Raw genomic sequence first — 17,187 nt, 5'->3', positions numbered from 1 at the left:
AAGGCATGGCCCAGAAGAGCATACGGGCTGCCTCAGCACTGGCAACTGGCTGGACTTTCAAAAGCTCAATGATAGCTGGTGAAGCCCCACCTCCAGGTTTGTGCTGTCAAAGCTGTCGGTGAGATCAGGGTATGTTTATACATATCGTTGATATTCACAAAATATTCAGTAACAGGAGAGGTCAAAATATTATTACTAACATTAATGTGATTGTTTTTTATATTTTAAAATCACGTCCACACACCAAAAATTAAAAAAATTAATCAAAACTAACAAATGAATAATAGAAAACATAACTACTTACCTCTCTCCCTGGAGCCAGATGCCTCCCATTCACTTGAATGGGGTCTGCCACTCTTGCATTGGGCAAAACTGGGTACATGCTCCGGGGCAGATTTCCTAGCAGAACTGCGTACCATTGTACTACCGCGATGGACTCCATGGGGAGCCCACCGGAACAACACACGGGCAGCTGCAGCCGGTGCAGACTCAGTTGTCACCGTCAACTATAGTCGACAACAACACTGGATTTCCTCAGGGATCCCCACAACACGAAGGCTAGCATCGGGGAGGAAAATATGTCCCCTTGCCTTTCCATCATTGCAATGTTTCTTCTCGATTTCTTACTACCCCTCTTTCCTAAACATCCTGTGTGAAGGAACATCGAGTGTAAAATGCACCCTTTTTTTGGAGTCAGGTCTCTGATCAGCACATCACATTCCCAAGTGGCAATATGCATTCATAGTTCTCCAATCTTATTAACCACACCTAATTGTAAGATGAGATTTCTTTATTAGTCACATGTACATTAAAACATACAGTGAAATGCATCTTTTTTGCGTAGAGTGTTCTAGGGGCAGCCGGCAATTGTTGCCACGTTTCCAGCACCAACATAGCATGCCCACAACTTCCTAACATGTACGTCTCTGGAATATGGGAAGAAACCAGAGCATCTGGAGGAAACCCATGCAGACATGAAGAGAACTCTTTACAGACAGTGGCCGGAATTGAACCTGTGCATTTACACCAATACTAAACAAATCAAATCTAGACCTTAAAATATTTCCTTAATTGTGGTTTTATTTGTAATCTCCCGCTCCTTCCTTTGTGCCTGTTGCTTCTCTTTATTTAAATGCCAATGGCACACTGGCAGGCAGCGGTTAGCATAACGCTTTACAGCGCCAGCGACCTGGGTTCAATTCTGGCCACTGTCCGTAAGGAGTTTGTACATTCTCCCCGTGTCTGCGTGGGTTTCCTCCAGGTGCTCCGGTTTCCTCCCACATTCCAAAGATGTACGGGTTAGGAAGCAGTGGGCATGCTATGTTGGCGCCAGAAGCGTTGCGACACTTTTGCGGGCTGCCTCCAGAACACTACGCAAAAGATGCATTTCACTGTGTGTTTTGATGTACATGTGACTAATAAAGATATCTTTACAGGACGAACGAATGCAACAAGGCATGCTCACAGTCAGTTCAGGAGACGGATCTAGCACTGGCTTCCCTGAACAATTTATAAATTGGTATTGGTTTATTATTGTCACTTGTGCCGAGGTACAGTGAGAAACTTGTCTTGCATACCGATCGTACAGGTCAATTCATTACACAGTGCAGTTACATTGAGTCAGTACAGAGTGCACTGAGGTAGTACAGGTAAAAACAATAATAGTATAAAGTGTCACAGCTACAGAGAAAGTGCAGTGCAATAAGGTGCAAGGTAGATGGTGAGGTCAGAGTCTATCTCACTGTGTAAAGGAACGGTTCAATAGTCTTATCACAGTGGGGTAGAAGCTGTCCTTGAGCCTGGTGGTACGTGCCCTCAGGCACCTGTATCTTCTACCCGATGGAAGAGGAGAGAATGACCCGGGTAGGTGGGGTCTTTGACTATAACAGCCCTCGCTCAGTGCTTCCCCTGCCTGCAGCCCTGCGCTGCTGTCGGCGGCTGCTCCGGTTTGCAACAGTTCTGGTTGCTGAGATACCGGGAGGAGCCGCCCTGGGATGGTGCACGTGGCGCGAGGAGACGATAATTATCTCGCGAGATGTCATTGAACAGGGGGCGGGGCCGGCGTGGTGCCCATCAAATCACGTCTGACTATTTTTGTGACGGCACCTCTTGCGTTATATCGCAATTTTCTGGTATTTCATTAAATATATCCCATGCATTGGCTTAAAAAATAAAGTTCACATCGATTTTTGACGGTTTTATCTCCCTCGACCGTTCTCGGCTGCAAGGTGTCCGGTTAGATCCGAACGTCCCGCCTTCTTATGGTCAATTATCCAATGAAAAAGGAGAATACCACTAACGAACACTGTGATTGGACGAAAATACTGCCTATCAAATAGTACGTGCCTGCACTACGTTTTCAGGTTTGATTGAGCAGTGTGGCCTAGTCGAGCTTTCCCCTCGATTATGTCTCAGTAAACGCCTTGCATTTTTGTCACGTATATTTTAAAAATCCTCCCCTTTCGCATTTCAACATTTGTTTTATAATAAGAGTGCGGGAGAAAGTCCAAATTTGGACTGATCGATTGATCATCTCCACACAGGCCGCCGACTCCAATCTAACTCGCTCCCGACTACTTGTCCCGCCCCCCCCGTCCTCCGTCTGATTGGTCTGTTGGGGCGGAGAGGGGGCTGGTGATTGGCGGCGGGCTCCGTCAGTCGGTCGGTGTGTGGGGTCGCGGTGCGCTGCGGCCTTGCTCCTGGTTTGTTGTCATGTCGCTTGTGGACTTTCACTGAGGCTGATCATTCTGATGGTGAAGCTGGCACTGGGTTAGAGACCTTGGGAAGATGATCATAGAGAATCTGGACGCTTTCAGATCCTGGTTGTCAAGGGCGCTGGACCCTATGTGAGTATTATTCTAAACACCTCATTCAAATATACTGGGGTGTGCAGTTTTATTTTGGGGGGGGGGATGATTGGGGGCGCGGTGGGTACTTACTTTTTTTAGGCCCTGCGTCTGCCACATGAGGCAGGCTTGCAAGGCCACACGTTTCTTCTGCTTTACCTCGATTAAAACTAGGCAGAATAATATCACCTATTATATTCTCTTGGCAGACTTTTTCGTGTGATGCATTAACTCCTTGGAAACGTATTCTTTATTACTTTTATGAATCAAAACTCTTTCAACTTTATACTTGAGTTTAACACTTGCCTTGTAAATTAGGCTAGCAGTCAGTTCATTGTCCTCAGTTTTCGGATAAAGAAATTTAACTGGATTTTACTCGGAGTTTCAAATTGCGTTTCGCTTTGCTTTCTAAAATTTTCACCTCTGGAGAGTATTTTAAGTACAGTTCTCATGCCACAGCAAGTTGAATGTGAGAATTTGAAGAACTGACCTAAAGCATGAATAAAAGAGTAATATTCTGTAATTGATAGCTTTGAAATAAATTAAATGTTATTATTAATCACTGTCTGTAGTGTAGGTCTTCAATACCCATTATTAACGTTCTGGTCAAATATCTGTGGGATGTCAGTACCTCAATAACAACTACTTGCACCTTTGTAACCAACCAATGTCATTTAATCGATAACCTTGTCCCTAAAGATAGGATATGGCTGTCTGTTTCTATGTTTCCCTGCACTAGAGGAGTGACTAAATTTGAAATGTACTTAATTAGTAGTGTTTGGGTCGCATTTAAAGAAAAGTACTACGAGTTCTCTTGCATAGAAACCCCTTAAATATTATGCTAAATACACTATATATTTGGATGAATTTTTGGTGTTGAAAGTATGTGTGGTGTTATCAGTGTACTTGTCACACATGAGCAAAATTATGCAATCTGAAATCAGTTATCTGAATTATTTTTCACTGTGAAGATGGAAATTTCCAAGTGTCTTTACTGCCAACTTCTCTTACCTTCTCTGCTAAATTCTGATAAACTCCAGACTCTTTATTTGCTGGAATTATAACTGGGGAGAAGGCATCTTGAACACAGATTCATGGAAATAAGGGAATTATAAAATGGTACCAAATTTTATGAAGTTATGCAACAATTGTAATGTTATGTCAGTGTATTGTTAAACATTGAGAGTAGCATCACAGGAAATCTACTATTGCATATTAAATAAAATGTTTAGGTGTTCCATGAAGATGTTCATAAATATTATTGGTTTTATGTTAATTGCAATTCTGGTATGTTGTATGTGTTTTTAGTGCAATAAAAAGGAATTAGGTTTCTTTCCTATTATCCGACTATACCTTGAAACCCAACAACCACAGCTTTTGTACAGTACCTTTAACGTAGTAAGTATATCCCAGGTGCTTTAAAAAAGCAATAACAGAAAATTTGGCATGGAGCCATGTAGAGAAAGATTAAGGTTGATGAGCACAAACCAAGTCAAAATGTATAATATAACAAGTATCTCAATTGACTGTAGAGAGTTAGGAAAGGAATGCCTGAGCTTAGGACCTTGGTAGCTGACATATCAAGAGGCCAGCTTTTTCAGAGGCACCTAGTTACCTTGTGGGAGTGGAGAACACTTCAGAGAGGGGATGGTGTGGGGCCCTGGATGTATTTGAAAACATGAATCATTTTATAATCAATCTTGCATCCCTGCAAACTTAATTGTTTTGGGGGCCCATGATGGCTGTTTCTGCATCTTTCCACTTTCATCCCTCAGCGCATCATTGGAGTTTGATGTTATGACAAAGCTACTGATCTACTTTGCCAAACTATGAGGTGGTCTCCACAATATCTTGTGGTACTAGATAAGTAATTTGGAGATGATGAGTTTAATTCTTGCCATGGTCAATTCTGGGCTGGCACCAGAAAAAAAAACATTGGTAAAATGCCATAAAATTTAAAATGTAGCCAAGAAGAAAGTAATTTAATGTACATTCTACTGTGTATTTTTCATGTTGAATATTGTTATAGAAATTTTTAAGGAAAATTGAACTGGGAATTTTTGACTTTTTTTTACTTTACTGTTGCATTTTAATTAGATTTCCTTAATGTTAAAATGTGTACATGTTCTGAATTATACAGATCAATTGCAGTTTGATTTTTTAAAAACTTTTTTTGTTCTGACTGAAATAAAGATGTTGTCGTGGTTGATCTCAGTTTTTGTATAGCTTGGGCAAAGTCCTGATTGTTATTCAGCCATCCCCCACTGAATAGAACATGTGTGGATACATGAAGTGAGAATTGCATAGGGCTTGTATGACTATCTTGCTGAATTGCCAGCTGACAGTGAGGTTCTGGACGTGAACAACAGTTGGACAATTTCTTGTGAAACCCAACAGTTGTTATTGTCTGTGGAAGGCCATTCCAGCATTTAAGGTTAAGCAAGAAATTAATAATATTCAGATTGTAAATTCTATTGATTTTTTTTGTCCCCTTTCTCCCCAGGAGGGAATTCTTTACATTTGTAATTAAATTTGAAGTTTAGATATTGCATGTTGTTTAGTTAAGACATGGAGCTATTCAGAATTATAAACATTCTCATTATTTGAGTAATTCTTGATGATTTCCATTTTGAAAATGTTTTTGAGTAATGTTTCAATCGAAATTCTGATGTCCATATAGCAAAATGTTTTGAATGGATGTGTATATGCATATATTTAGTCACCATTTTGAGTTTTTTTTGATAATCTGTGGGTATTTTACTGTACTTTAAATGTTTTCATTATTATAGTTCAAAGTTTGCAAGACATTACAGGGTTTCCAGTAATGTGGCTTTATCACAGAAATAACATTCCAGAAAATATGGATTTAAAAGAACATCTGAAACGGGAGCAGGAGGAGGCTAGTTGGCACTTTAAGCCTGCTCTGCCATTCAACAGGATCATGGCTGATCCAATCTCGCCCTCAATGTCACTTTGCTGCTCTATTCCCATGCCCTTTGACTCATTGTTCAAATATTTGTCAGTCTCTGCCTTGAATGTATTCTATGACTATGCCCCCACAGTTCTGTGGAGTTGAGGTTTCCAAAGAGCCACGGCCCTCTGAGAGGAGAAATTCTGTCTTAAATGTGCAAAACCTCGTCCTGAAGCAATGCCCTTTAGTTCTAGATACCCCCACTGTGAGAAACGTCCTCTCAGGATTTGTATTCCCAATCAGAATCAATCCCAATCTGAATCTTGTATGTTTGAATAAGATCACCTCTTTTTTTTTAAATTACAATTTAGTTCAGACCCAACTTGCTCAACCTTTCTCCCCATGTCAATGCCTTCATCCAAGAATCAACTGAGTGAACCTTCTCTGCACTGCTTCCAGTGCTTTGTATATCAATCCTTAAATATGGCAATCTAAAACTCCAGGTTTGGTTTCTCCAGTGCCATGTAAAGTTGCATCAAAGTTTTCCTACTCTTATATTCCGTATCCCTTGCAATAAAAGCCAACATTCTATTAGTCTTTATTAATCGCTTTCTTTGTATGCTGACCCTGTGTTTCATTCATTAGGATTTCATTGTAGCATGACATTTTGTAGTCCCCATTCCAATTAAATAATAATTTAAGTTGCTTTTTCTTTCTTCCTTCAAAGTGGTTAACCCCATGTTTTCCACATTATTTGCATTCTGCTAAAATCTCACCTATACATTTAACTCATCTATATCTCCTTGCAAGTGCTTTTTCTGACTTGCAGCCTGCTAACCTACCTGTCTATGTGTTATCAGCAGATTTTTTTTTACAGAAGACTTGGCCCCTTCATCCAAGTCATTGGTCAAGATGGTAAATAGAGGAGGCCCCAGCACTGATCCTTGTGGACCCCCTCTGGTTACTGATTGACAGTCTGAAAATGACTTATTTATCTTTGTTTTCTGTTAGCCAGTTGCTTGTCCGTGCCAATATATTACCTCAACCCCGATGCAAAGTAACAAATTTGTAAATGAAAGGATGGTGCTCGTAAAGAATGTCCATGCAGGAACTGAACTGTTATTATAAACAGAACTTGTTTGGTAATGTATTTTGGGGAACAAAATCTGCTATGGTTTATCTGGTCTGAATATCTGTGTAATTTCCATACTGCATCACAGTAATTGACACTTAATTGCATTGAAGGGCCTAGCAAACTATTTGGTTTTATCTCATCACTTGAGGCAGCTGAAAATGACCTTCATCACCTTTGCAGGACTTCAGGGATGGGAAATGAATGCTTGCCTTATCAAAAATACTATTGGCTGAAATGAGTTTAAAGGATACTAGTACTGACTTCACTTGTATGTTGTTATTTTATGGATTCTTGGATTGTTACAGTGTAAAAGGTGATCATGCAGTCTGTCATGGCAGTGCCTCCTCTTTGATAGAGCCATCCATTTAATTCCACTCCTTTGCTCATTTCCCATAACCCTAAAAGTTTTCCCCAAAATTCAAGTACTTATGGAATTTGTTGAATTGGCTTTCATCATCCTCTTGGGTAGTGCACTTCAGAGTACAGCAGTTTCCTGCTTTTGCTGAAAGAAATTGTGTTGCCACGAGTTCTCTTGGTAATCACCTGAAATCCATGACTGCAGGCTACTGATCTCTCTCTGCAGTTAATGAGAATGGATGCAGTATATGCTAGAACATTACTTGTATTGATATTGCTCTATTCTAATAGAAATGAATACATATGTTGAAGTTCAAATGTCAAAATAGCCTCACATTTGAGATGATGATAACATTGAGGGGAAAAAAGTGCCTGTAGCTGAGGAAGACTTGCATTACAGAATGCTTGAGGTGTTGATGATTCAAGCTTAAATATTTTGTACAGTGTTTATAAAAGAAAAGATTGCTCAAGTAGGAACCTTGATCAGATGACCAAGGAAGGAACACTGAATTGGTGTCAAATCTTGCTCACTCAGTGAAATTTTCTGAAAGTGAGGAAGTGAAGTTGAGCTCTTATTTAAAAAGTGAGGAACACAAGTTGCCCTGAAGGATTAGCCACAGAATGTTCCCACAAGCAGTGATACACATTTCATTTGCAGAAGGGGCCAGATTGATCATCTAAAATGCGAATTAGAAAATCTTAAATTTCCAGACAGTTTCATGTTGCTGTCATTCCAATTGCAGTCCAATTTTCTGCAGTTTTGTTTGGAATTTTGCCTGCCTGTTTAGTGACTCCATTCATCTCAGTGGAGAGGAAATGGCTTGAGGGAGATGGGCAAGTTTCAGTGATGTAATCTGTATTTAGATGTATATAATTGTTAATTTAAATCAGTTCAACTATTTTTAAACATGTTTAATTATTATTAATTTCATAGTGACAATGTTTAGCAATACTTTTAAATGTATGATACATTAACAGGCTTTTAAAGTTTTTTTTGCTAGGTGGTAAGCCAGGGTGGGGGGTTGGGGACGTGGCTTACCCAGCTGTCACAGCTGTGTGGAGCCTTGCTGATTGGGCTCCAGTTTTGGGGATCAAGTTGTAATGCAAAAGATGGCCAAGGTAGGAAACAAAACAAAATGCCCTTCATTTCTCCAGTGGGTTTGGGGGTTTATGGAAGAATGATACTTTTAATCTGCCTCTCTGACCTGTATCTTTGCGCATTTTGGGAAGTAGCAAATGCAGGCGGCTTATTGAGGCAGGCTGAGCTGAACTGTCTGGCTCGGGTTGAATGTTGTATATTATGGCTTAAAACTCAGTCATTAGAGTGGAAGCAAGGCACTTTTAAATTTTGTGTCTTTTTATACCTTCTGATCTACCCTATATCACATACCATTTGCCTCCAAAGACAAAAACAAGTGGAATCCTTTTAGTTAATGAAGTAATTGATTCAGCATCTAAAGTGATGTGAATTACAACTCAGCACAACAAAGTTCAGTTGATTTTGCTTGTGTACATGCAAATATATGGGGGGGGGAGAGAACGATATACAGTGGTATCTGTCAAGGGGTGATGCTGTTTCAGAATCATGTTTATTATCACAGACATATGTCGTGAAATTTGTTGTTTTGCGGCAGCAGTACCGTGCAAGACAAAGACATATCTTCAAGGCTTGTAAGTTATGTTGGCTGGAAGATTATTACATTTGCTCGTTAATGGGAATTGAAGTGTGGCTTTATCCCCATGTCTAACATGTAGCAGAAGTGACATTGTAATCGTTGCTGGCTAGACACTTGTATAAGTTTCGTAGTGTTGTCTTATTCTGGATGCTCAATACTTCCGCTGTTTTGTTGGGACTCTGCTTTGTATTGTGCTCTTAAGTTTAAGGATCTGTATAATAGTTACAGTCATCAAATTGATATGTATAGTTCTCCTAAAGTTTATGTTTTCTCCATGACACTTCAGTATATCTGACAGAAATTCTAATTTTTATGCATCCAGATATTGAGAGGCTTTTAGTCTGAGGTACTGACATTGCATGAAGGAATACAAAAGTAAAATGCTTATAAACTTTGAAAACTAAAGATTCTTTCACCTGTTTTGATGAGCATTGTAAATGTGTACATGAGCGCAATGTATACCTGAAAGTATACAAGACAGCTTGTTTCTGAACTAAAATCTACCATGACATCAGAAGGATATCCACAACTGTCAATGGAACTCTCTTTCCCCTTGCCTCCCTTGTGAAATGCAAAACCAACAAAGAATAATATCTTAATTAGGACATTGATAAAGAAAACTCAAATGTAGGAAATAATTACAGTATCAAATAATCGTTTCCATCTGGATTGTGGCTATTAGCCATTGTGTGGTCTTTGAAATCTTTTTGAACTAAATTGGTTGAAGATTATTTTTGTGAAGTTGCTGTATATTAAGTAGACTTTTAATGAATTATTTCAAGGCAACTGGGGTGCTTTAATTTAAAAAGGAGTTAATCATTGTTTCATTTTAATAACAAGTTATTTCATGATTAGTTTGAATAGAGTTTATTTTAACATGGCATGTCTTAAATTTTATTATTATCCTGTTGGTGGAAAGAAGTTATCATTGGCACAAAACTGGGAATTGCAGGAAATTATTGAGGATAGTACATCTGTGCTCATAGAATTGCAAATAGAAGGGAATTAGAAATTAAAACAAAATAGAAAATGCTGGGAATATTCAACAGGTCAGGCAGTATCTATGGAAAGAGAAGCAGAGTTAACTTTCAGGTCTGAGACCCTTCATCAAGTTTCTCTTTCCACAGATCTGTTGAGTGTCTCCAGCACTTTCTGTTTTTACTTTAGAATTTCAACATCTGCAGCATTTTTTTTTGATTTTTTTTTTCCCCCAGAAGGGAATATAATTTGGACTCGTGGTTTCATGGATCGAGGATTTGTACAGCCATTTTAAACAACTGCTGCTAATCTCTATCTTGTTGCCTATTTTATGGCAGGATTTTCAAGTGTTTGGAAAGGATAGGTTTAAAGTTTTCCTAACGATTTTGTTGGCTGATGCATAATGCAAACAGATTTGGTTTCATCTGTGCCTTGTGAACGCTGTCATTCACATTTCTGGAATCTGGAAGATTATGGAGTCGGGTTCCCTATCTCTTGAGCTCCAACATGTTTCATCATGACCCTTTCTGAAACTATTGGGCACAGTGTGATCCTTTAATTTTTCACTGGTCTAACCTCTTTTTATTCCAGTTTAGCGATAGTAAATTTTCCTCGCTTAATTAAAAGTAACAATATAGATGAGCTTCCCTGAATTTCTAGTATGTTTTGTCTTATACAGGGACACCTAATGATTTTTCCCAGGGGGATGGGACTCATTACCTTAAACTTGTGCAGCTGCCATTCTAGCAGAACTTTATCAAAGGTTTTCTTGTGCACTTTTATTCACTGAGCTTCTAATTATTGACTTGAATGGCTAATTCCTCAATGCTAAGGAAAAAAAAATCAAGTTAGGTGGCAGTTCTGTCTTCCAAAATGATTAATGTCATGGATCACATGATTTCTTCTTGTTTAATTTTCACTTTTGAAGTTGTGTTACATGTGGAACTGCTTCCACTTGGACCTTCTCAATACTGTTCAGCTCTCTCATTCTCCATTATCACAAAATAAATAATTTCTGATTCTGGCTTGTATTGAGATGTACATACAGTTTCTAAAATGTTCACTGAGATCCTCTGTCCCAGTGACGCTCAGATTATAACTTTTCGTGGTACCTCAGTTGATTTATCAGAGTTTAATTCCCACTATAGCATCTGGGAAATTTTAAGTTCAAGTAATTCAGTCTGGAATTTAAACAAAAAAACTGCTATCAGTAATGGCACCCATATTAGATTTCAGTTTAATTCATTTTTTTTTGGAATCTGAGCATCACTGCCTAGACTAGCATTTATTGCTCATTTCAGTAGCCCTTGAAGGTGATGGTGAGTTACCACCTTAAATTATTGTAGTCCATACGGTGAAGGTACTTCCTTAATGCTACAGGGAGTTCCAGGTCTTAGATACTGTGGCAGTGAAGGAAGACTGTTTCCAGCTCAGGATGTTGTGTGGTATGGAGGGAAACCTGCAGAGGGCAGTGTCCCCTTGCATATACTGCTTTTTGTACTTCTGTGTTGCATTCTTTTTTGGTGCTTGAATATTTAGGGTTGTGGATGGGTACCAACCAAATGGACTGCTTTGTCCTGGATAGTGTGGAGTTCCTTAAGTGTTGTTGGATCAACATTTTTCCAGCAAGCAGAGAGAGTTACATTATGCACTTGTGCTTTGTTGAAGGTGGAAAGACTCTGTGAAGTGAGTCATTCATTGCAGTGTACTTCTGATTTGTAGCCACAGTATTGATACGGCTGTGCCATTTGAATTCCAGGTCAGTGGTGATCCCCAGGATGTTGTTGATAAGTGGAGTCGTCAATAGTAATGCCATTGACCATCAAAGATAGGTGGTTTGATTGTCTTTTAGCTTGTGGTCATTGCTTGATGCTTTGGTAATGCAAATGTTATTTGCCATTTATGAGCCCATGCTTGAATACTTTCTGGCTCATGCTGCAGACAGACCTGGACTGCTTCAGTTGCCAAGGAGCTGCAAATGGAATTGAGCATTGTGCAGTCATCAATGAACGTCTTTCCTTGTGACTTCCTGAAATAAGGAAGATTATTGATGAAGCAGCTGAAGATGGTTGGGAATAGGACACTGCCCTAAGAAACTCCTGCAGTGATGCTGTAGGGCTGAGATAATTGATCTCCAACAGCTTCAACTGTCTTCCTTTATGCAGGGTACAATTCCAAACATAGGAATGTTTTCCCAGCAATGACTATTGATTCTGTTTTGTCAGAACTCTTGATGGCATACTTGGTTAAATGCTGCCTTTATGATTAAGCAAACTCTCACCTCTACATTGGAATTCAGCTCTATTGATGAGTAAGTGGCCATTTGAGAGCACTGTTGATGACATCTTCCAACTCTCTTGCTGATGATTGAAAGTAGATTGGTGGTAGAAAGCTGAGTTGGATCTATGCTTTTCCAAACTGGATATACCTAGTCAATTTTCCACATGGTCAGGTACATGCCAATGTTGTCAATATACTTGAAGTGCAACAACTCCAGTGACACAAATGGAGAAGAAGCATTCTGGGTGTTATTTAGCTCCTCAAGGCCATGTTTTGGGAGCACAGAAGCCCTGCATAAGCATCGGAAGAAATATACCTACTCACAAACTACCTACCCAACTGTCTTGTCCGCCGCCTTTTGTTGTGGAAGGGTCTGCAATTCCCACATTGGTCTCATTAGACACTCCAGAACCTACAAATTCAGAGTAGAAGTAAGTCAGCCTCAATCTTGAGAGACTGCTGAAGAAGAAAATATGATCCTGTGGTCGTAGGATTGCTTCACTCTCTAATGCATGCTTATTTTTTTGTAGCTTAGTTCTTATTCCACTTGTGCTGTTGTTTCACCGGACTGATGCTCAATTTTAGGTATGCCTGGTGCTGCCTTGCCATGGCCTTCATCATTAAACTCATCATGAAACTAGTGTTGATCCCCTGGCTTGATTGTCATGTTAGAGTGAGGGATATGCCAGGCCACGATGCTGCAGATTGTGGTGGTGTACATGGCACTTGACAGGTGACTAGTTTTGAGCTGCTGTCTCTTGTGAATTTCTCTCATGGCACAAGTGATGTGTTGCACAACACAATGGAGGTTGCTCTCAGCATGAATTCAGGATTTTGCCTCCACAAGTAGGCTTGTGGTGGTCCATCTATAAATGCCATCATGGACTTGAGAGTCCTTCACCAGGAGGGGCTTGGCAACATTATCACTAAACAAGATGGCCAAGTTCCAAAAGGCAGCTACCAGATTAAGTCTACAACAGGTACATCTTCCACAAGTAAATTGGTAAGGACAAGGTAAAGGTTTTTTTTTCCCCATATGTTGGTCAACTCATTACCTGTTGTAGACCTAATCTGGTAGCTGCCTTTAGCAACTTGGCCATCTTGTTTAGTGATAATGTTTCCAAGCCTCTCCTGGTGATGGACTTTCAAGTCCCCTTCTCCATCCTGTAGGCTTGCTGTTTTTAGTGCTTCTTCCAAATGTTCAACAAGCAGGAGTACTTATTCCTCTACTATAGAGGGTAATAAATGGTAACTGTTGAGAAGTTTCTTTGCCTGTAGTTGACCTGATACCGTGAGACTTCATGGGGTCTGCAACTGATGATGACAATTACTCAGGCTACTCACTTTCACCTTTTATAAGACTGTGCCACCCTCTCAGGTGAATCTGTCCTGCTGGTGGGGCAAAGTGGAATTGTGATGGAATAGTGGAGTATTGTCTGTGAAATTGCATTGTGAATATGAGTGTAGCAGGCTGTTGGTTTATTAGTTTGTGGGACAGCTTTCCAAATTATAAACATCTGGGAAACAGTGTCTGAGGAGGAATATGTGCTGTTGACTGGGCTGGCCAGAACCTTGCACTGACTGAATTCAGTGCCAAGGTCAATAATGGATTTTATTCTTTTTCTGTTTTAGCATAAACAGTGTGGTCTGGTACAACTGAATGGCTAGCTAGTCCACTGGAGAGGGCTGTTAAGAGTCGATCATGTGGCTACAAGTCTGGGGTGACTTGCAGACCCGATCAAATCCAAGCCAGACTTCCTTCCCTGAAGAACATTGGTGAACTGTGTCACTCTTTGTGTCATCAAGACAAGATTTGTTTTAAAATCTAAATTATCAGGAGTTTAAATCACCATGTGGTATGATGGAATTTAAAGATATGTTTTTGAATAGCAGCTCTGTTACTAGTTCAGTAATTTAACTCCTCCACCACCATATCTTCAAAGAAAACATCTCTTAAAAATTCATGTAATTCATTAATATCCTTCAAAGAAGAAAATCTCTCAACCTTAACTGCTCTGGCTTATGGAGATCAATTCATAGGTATTTCAATGAGCATTCCAATGTAAGTGGAGATCCAAAAATAATATTGAAAATAAAATTCAATGAAAACAATATTATGTAGCATCCATAACATTATTAAAGGATAAAATGTGTTTTTGCCAGTGAGCCTTGGATGCCAACTTTTCTACAGCAGAAATGTCTTCTATCGTGAGTGGATATAATTGGATTTATTTTAAATTGTAACATGTTTATGGTTTTATGATGAGTTAGAATATAAGCTGTCAGCTTCTGCAGTTCAAAAATTTTTGCACTGAATGTGGAAATGAGCTTCGACCAAATAAAGATATAAGCTGAAAAGCAAAAGAAAAACTATTGATGCTAGAAAAATGAAATAAAACAGGAGAGGTTGGAAATAATAGGTCAGGGAGCCCCTGTGGGGAGTGACGCAGAGTAAATGTTTGAGTTTGATGACCTTTCATGATGAATGGGAGATGATGAAATATCATCGACCCAAAATATTAACACAGGTGCCACCTTATCTTTCTTGTCAAAACCCTGCATCAGGATTTTGATGCAGGGTTTCCACCTGAAATGTCGACAAACCCTTCCCTCCCACAGATGCTGCTCGACCCACTGAGTTGCAACAGCAGTCTCTTGTGCCTCCACTATAATTCCTAACTGTATGTCATAGAATCATACAGCATGGAAACGGGCTGTTTGGCCTGACTGACCATGCTAGTCCCATTTGCCTGAGTTTCACATGTCCTTTCAAACCCTCTACCTGTCAAACTGTCTTTTGAACAATGTTATTGAACTTGCCTCAATCACTTCATCGGGCAGCTCCTTCTGTATACATACCCCTCTCATCTTAAACCTATGCCCTCTAGTTCTTGATTGCCCCAACCCTGGGGAAAAAGACTGAGTGCATTCACCCTATCTATGCCCCTTTTATACACCTCTATAAGATTACCTTTCTGTATCCTACACTCCATCTCTCTAACCTCTCCCTAAACTCAGTCCCTGTATATAAGTTGTATATCCCTATGTAAGTTTCTTTAAAACAAAATGCTTTTAAAACGTGGTGGGAGGGGGCAGAGGGGCAGAACCCTAGTTTGGTTTTGTGCCTGAAGATATTGTGGTTTAGTTTGTCCAAGAGAATTTTTCTGTACAGTCTGACACAGAGCTGAATTTGGTTTTGTAATAGCTGCCTGATATATATTCATAGCTCATAACTACCATGACATTGATTTTATTTGGGAAAGATACTTGTTTCTAAATACAAGAATATCTTGCAATTTAAAAATAAAAATATTGAAATCTGGATGTAAGGCAGCTTAACACATTGGGAAATATTGTGCCTCTCAAACTGTTTTGGTGCCTTAATTTTGTTGAAATGCTGACAGGAAACATTTAATTTTTAACTGGTTTTGAGTAACTTCATTACTTATCTATTTTCTTTTGTTAATTATTTCCTCAGTGCTGATTTGTGACTGAGTTCGTTTGCTTTGTACCTATTTGGCTTTGTTTTATTGGTATTTCAGTTCATCAGATGCAAGTGTGATTTAGCACTTGTGATATTTAATAACTGTAATGTGTGATTCACATGTGCTGAATTAAGGTGGTTAAAATTTTGTAAGTTTTAAGAGTCAATTAACTTGTGTGCACCAAACCAACATGGGCCAGGAATACAAATGTTTTTAACAGTAGTATTTTATGATTTTGCTGCCATCTGGTTTGTCTAAACATTAATGATAAGAGGAGGTACAATTAAGACAGGTCAGTAAAGCATTTTTTCTTGCTGATGTTGAGTGCAAATTCTATCCCCTCATCATTCACTGAAATGAATTTGATAGTTAAATATGTCAGTCATATACATTAGCTCCACTCCAGTGGAGGTGAGGTACGGCATTGCAGAGAGGAAATAGTCGTTGGAGCAATGACATAGCATCGCTTGACCCCGTCTGTACTATGGTTCTGTTGCAGACTGTCCTCCAACAATAATGGTTCATGAGACCTTGGAAAATGTGGATTGCTTCTTGTTTCCCATATGAGTGTTCTGAGGTCAGCACCTCAAACCTGGTACAAAACATATACTCTTATCAGAAAATGATGATCTCAGCCTTCCCATATAGCTCTGAGGCCTTGACTACAACAGGTACTTCAAGGCATGGGCAGGGTACCACCGACACTGTCTACAAAATCACCCAAATTGACCAGAAAGGTGATCAAATCAGTTTAACATTCCCAGATGTTAACACCCCCAGCATTTTTAAACTTGGTTTTAGACTTGGTGGGCTCTGTTGAACAAGCCCTGTTCTTAATATGCTGAACACCATATTCCTGAAGGAAATGGTCTGTCCTGAACTGTATCATGGGAAAAGATTGCAAGGTGGACAGAGGAAAAGATTCAAGAAAGCTTTCAACGTTTTCTTAGAAAAATACAACATCTCTACTGACTCCTGAGAATCCCTGGCCAATGACTGCTCAAAAGTGAAGAAGGAGAATTTGGATGGCATTGCAAACCACAAGTCCATCTGTTGATGATACACAAAAGCCCAGCTTAAATGGCAGGAGTGCACTGCCTCAGAAACTACCCACCCTCCTGGCCTATTGGAGACTTTCCTGCCTATTTGTGGGAAAAGTCTTTGGATACCACTGGCCTCATCGGTCACCTTGAAACCATAGAAATGAACTGGAAGCATCTTCTATTCTGAGGAACTGCTTAGGGTGAAGAAGGAGGCAGGAAAGATGCCTGTTTCATCAAGTAGCTGAACATTTGTATTGCAAATGGGTTGGTACATTGGGTACACGCCATTCTTGAAATATACACTTTATTAAATGTTAAGATTCTGAAAACTGAGAAGTGAAGTCTCACTAACAGTGCCCTACTGTGAGTCTCTAATCTCAAAGTCGTTAATCTCCTTGACTGTAGCCTTGTTAAATGAACCTTAATAGGAGAAACTTTACGGACACAGGCAACAGCAGATATTGGCATTAAAATTC

General features: G+C 39.5%; 1 protein-coding gene across 1 annotated transcript in view; it reads left to right on the top strand.

The window, feature by feature from the left end:
• Positions 1–2,447: 2,447 nt before the first annotated feature.
• rbm27 (RNA binding motif protein 27) overlaps positions 2,448–17,187 on the top strand; it is a 106,750-nt gene continuing 92,010 nt past the window's right edge. The window contains exon 1 of the mRNA XM_052013296.1: positions 2,448–2,846. Within this exon, the coding sequence (XP_051869256.1) occupies positions 2,788–2,846 (59 nt within the window). The 5' untranslated portion in view covers positions 2,448–2,787. The remainder of the gene's footprint in view (positions 2,847–17,187) is intronic.

The sequence above is a fragment of the Pristis pectinata genome, chromosome 4, assembly GCF_009764475.1.
Source record: "Pristis pectinata isolate sPriPec2 chromosome 4, sPriPec2.1.pri, whole genome shotgun sequence".
NCBI classification, from domain to species: Eukaryota; Metazoa; Chordata; class Chondrichthyes; order Rhinopristiformes; family Pristidae; genus Pristis; species Pristis pectinata.
This window is presented reverse-complemented; position numbering and strand designations above follow the sequence as displayed.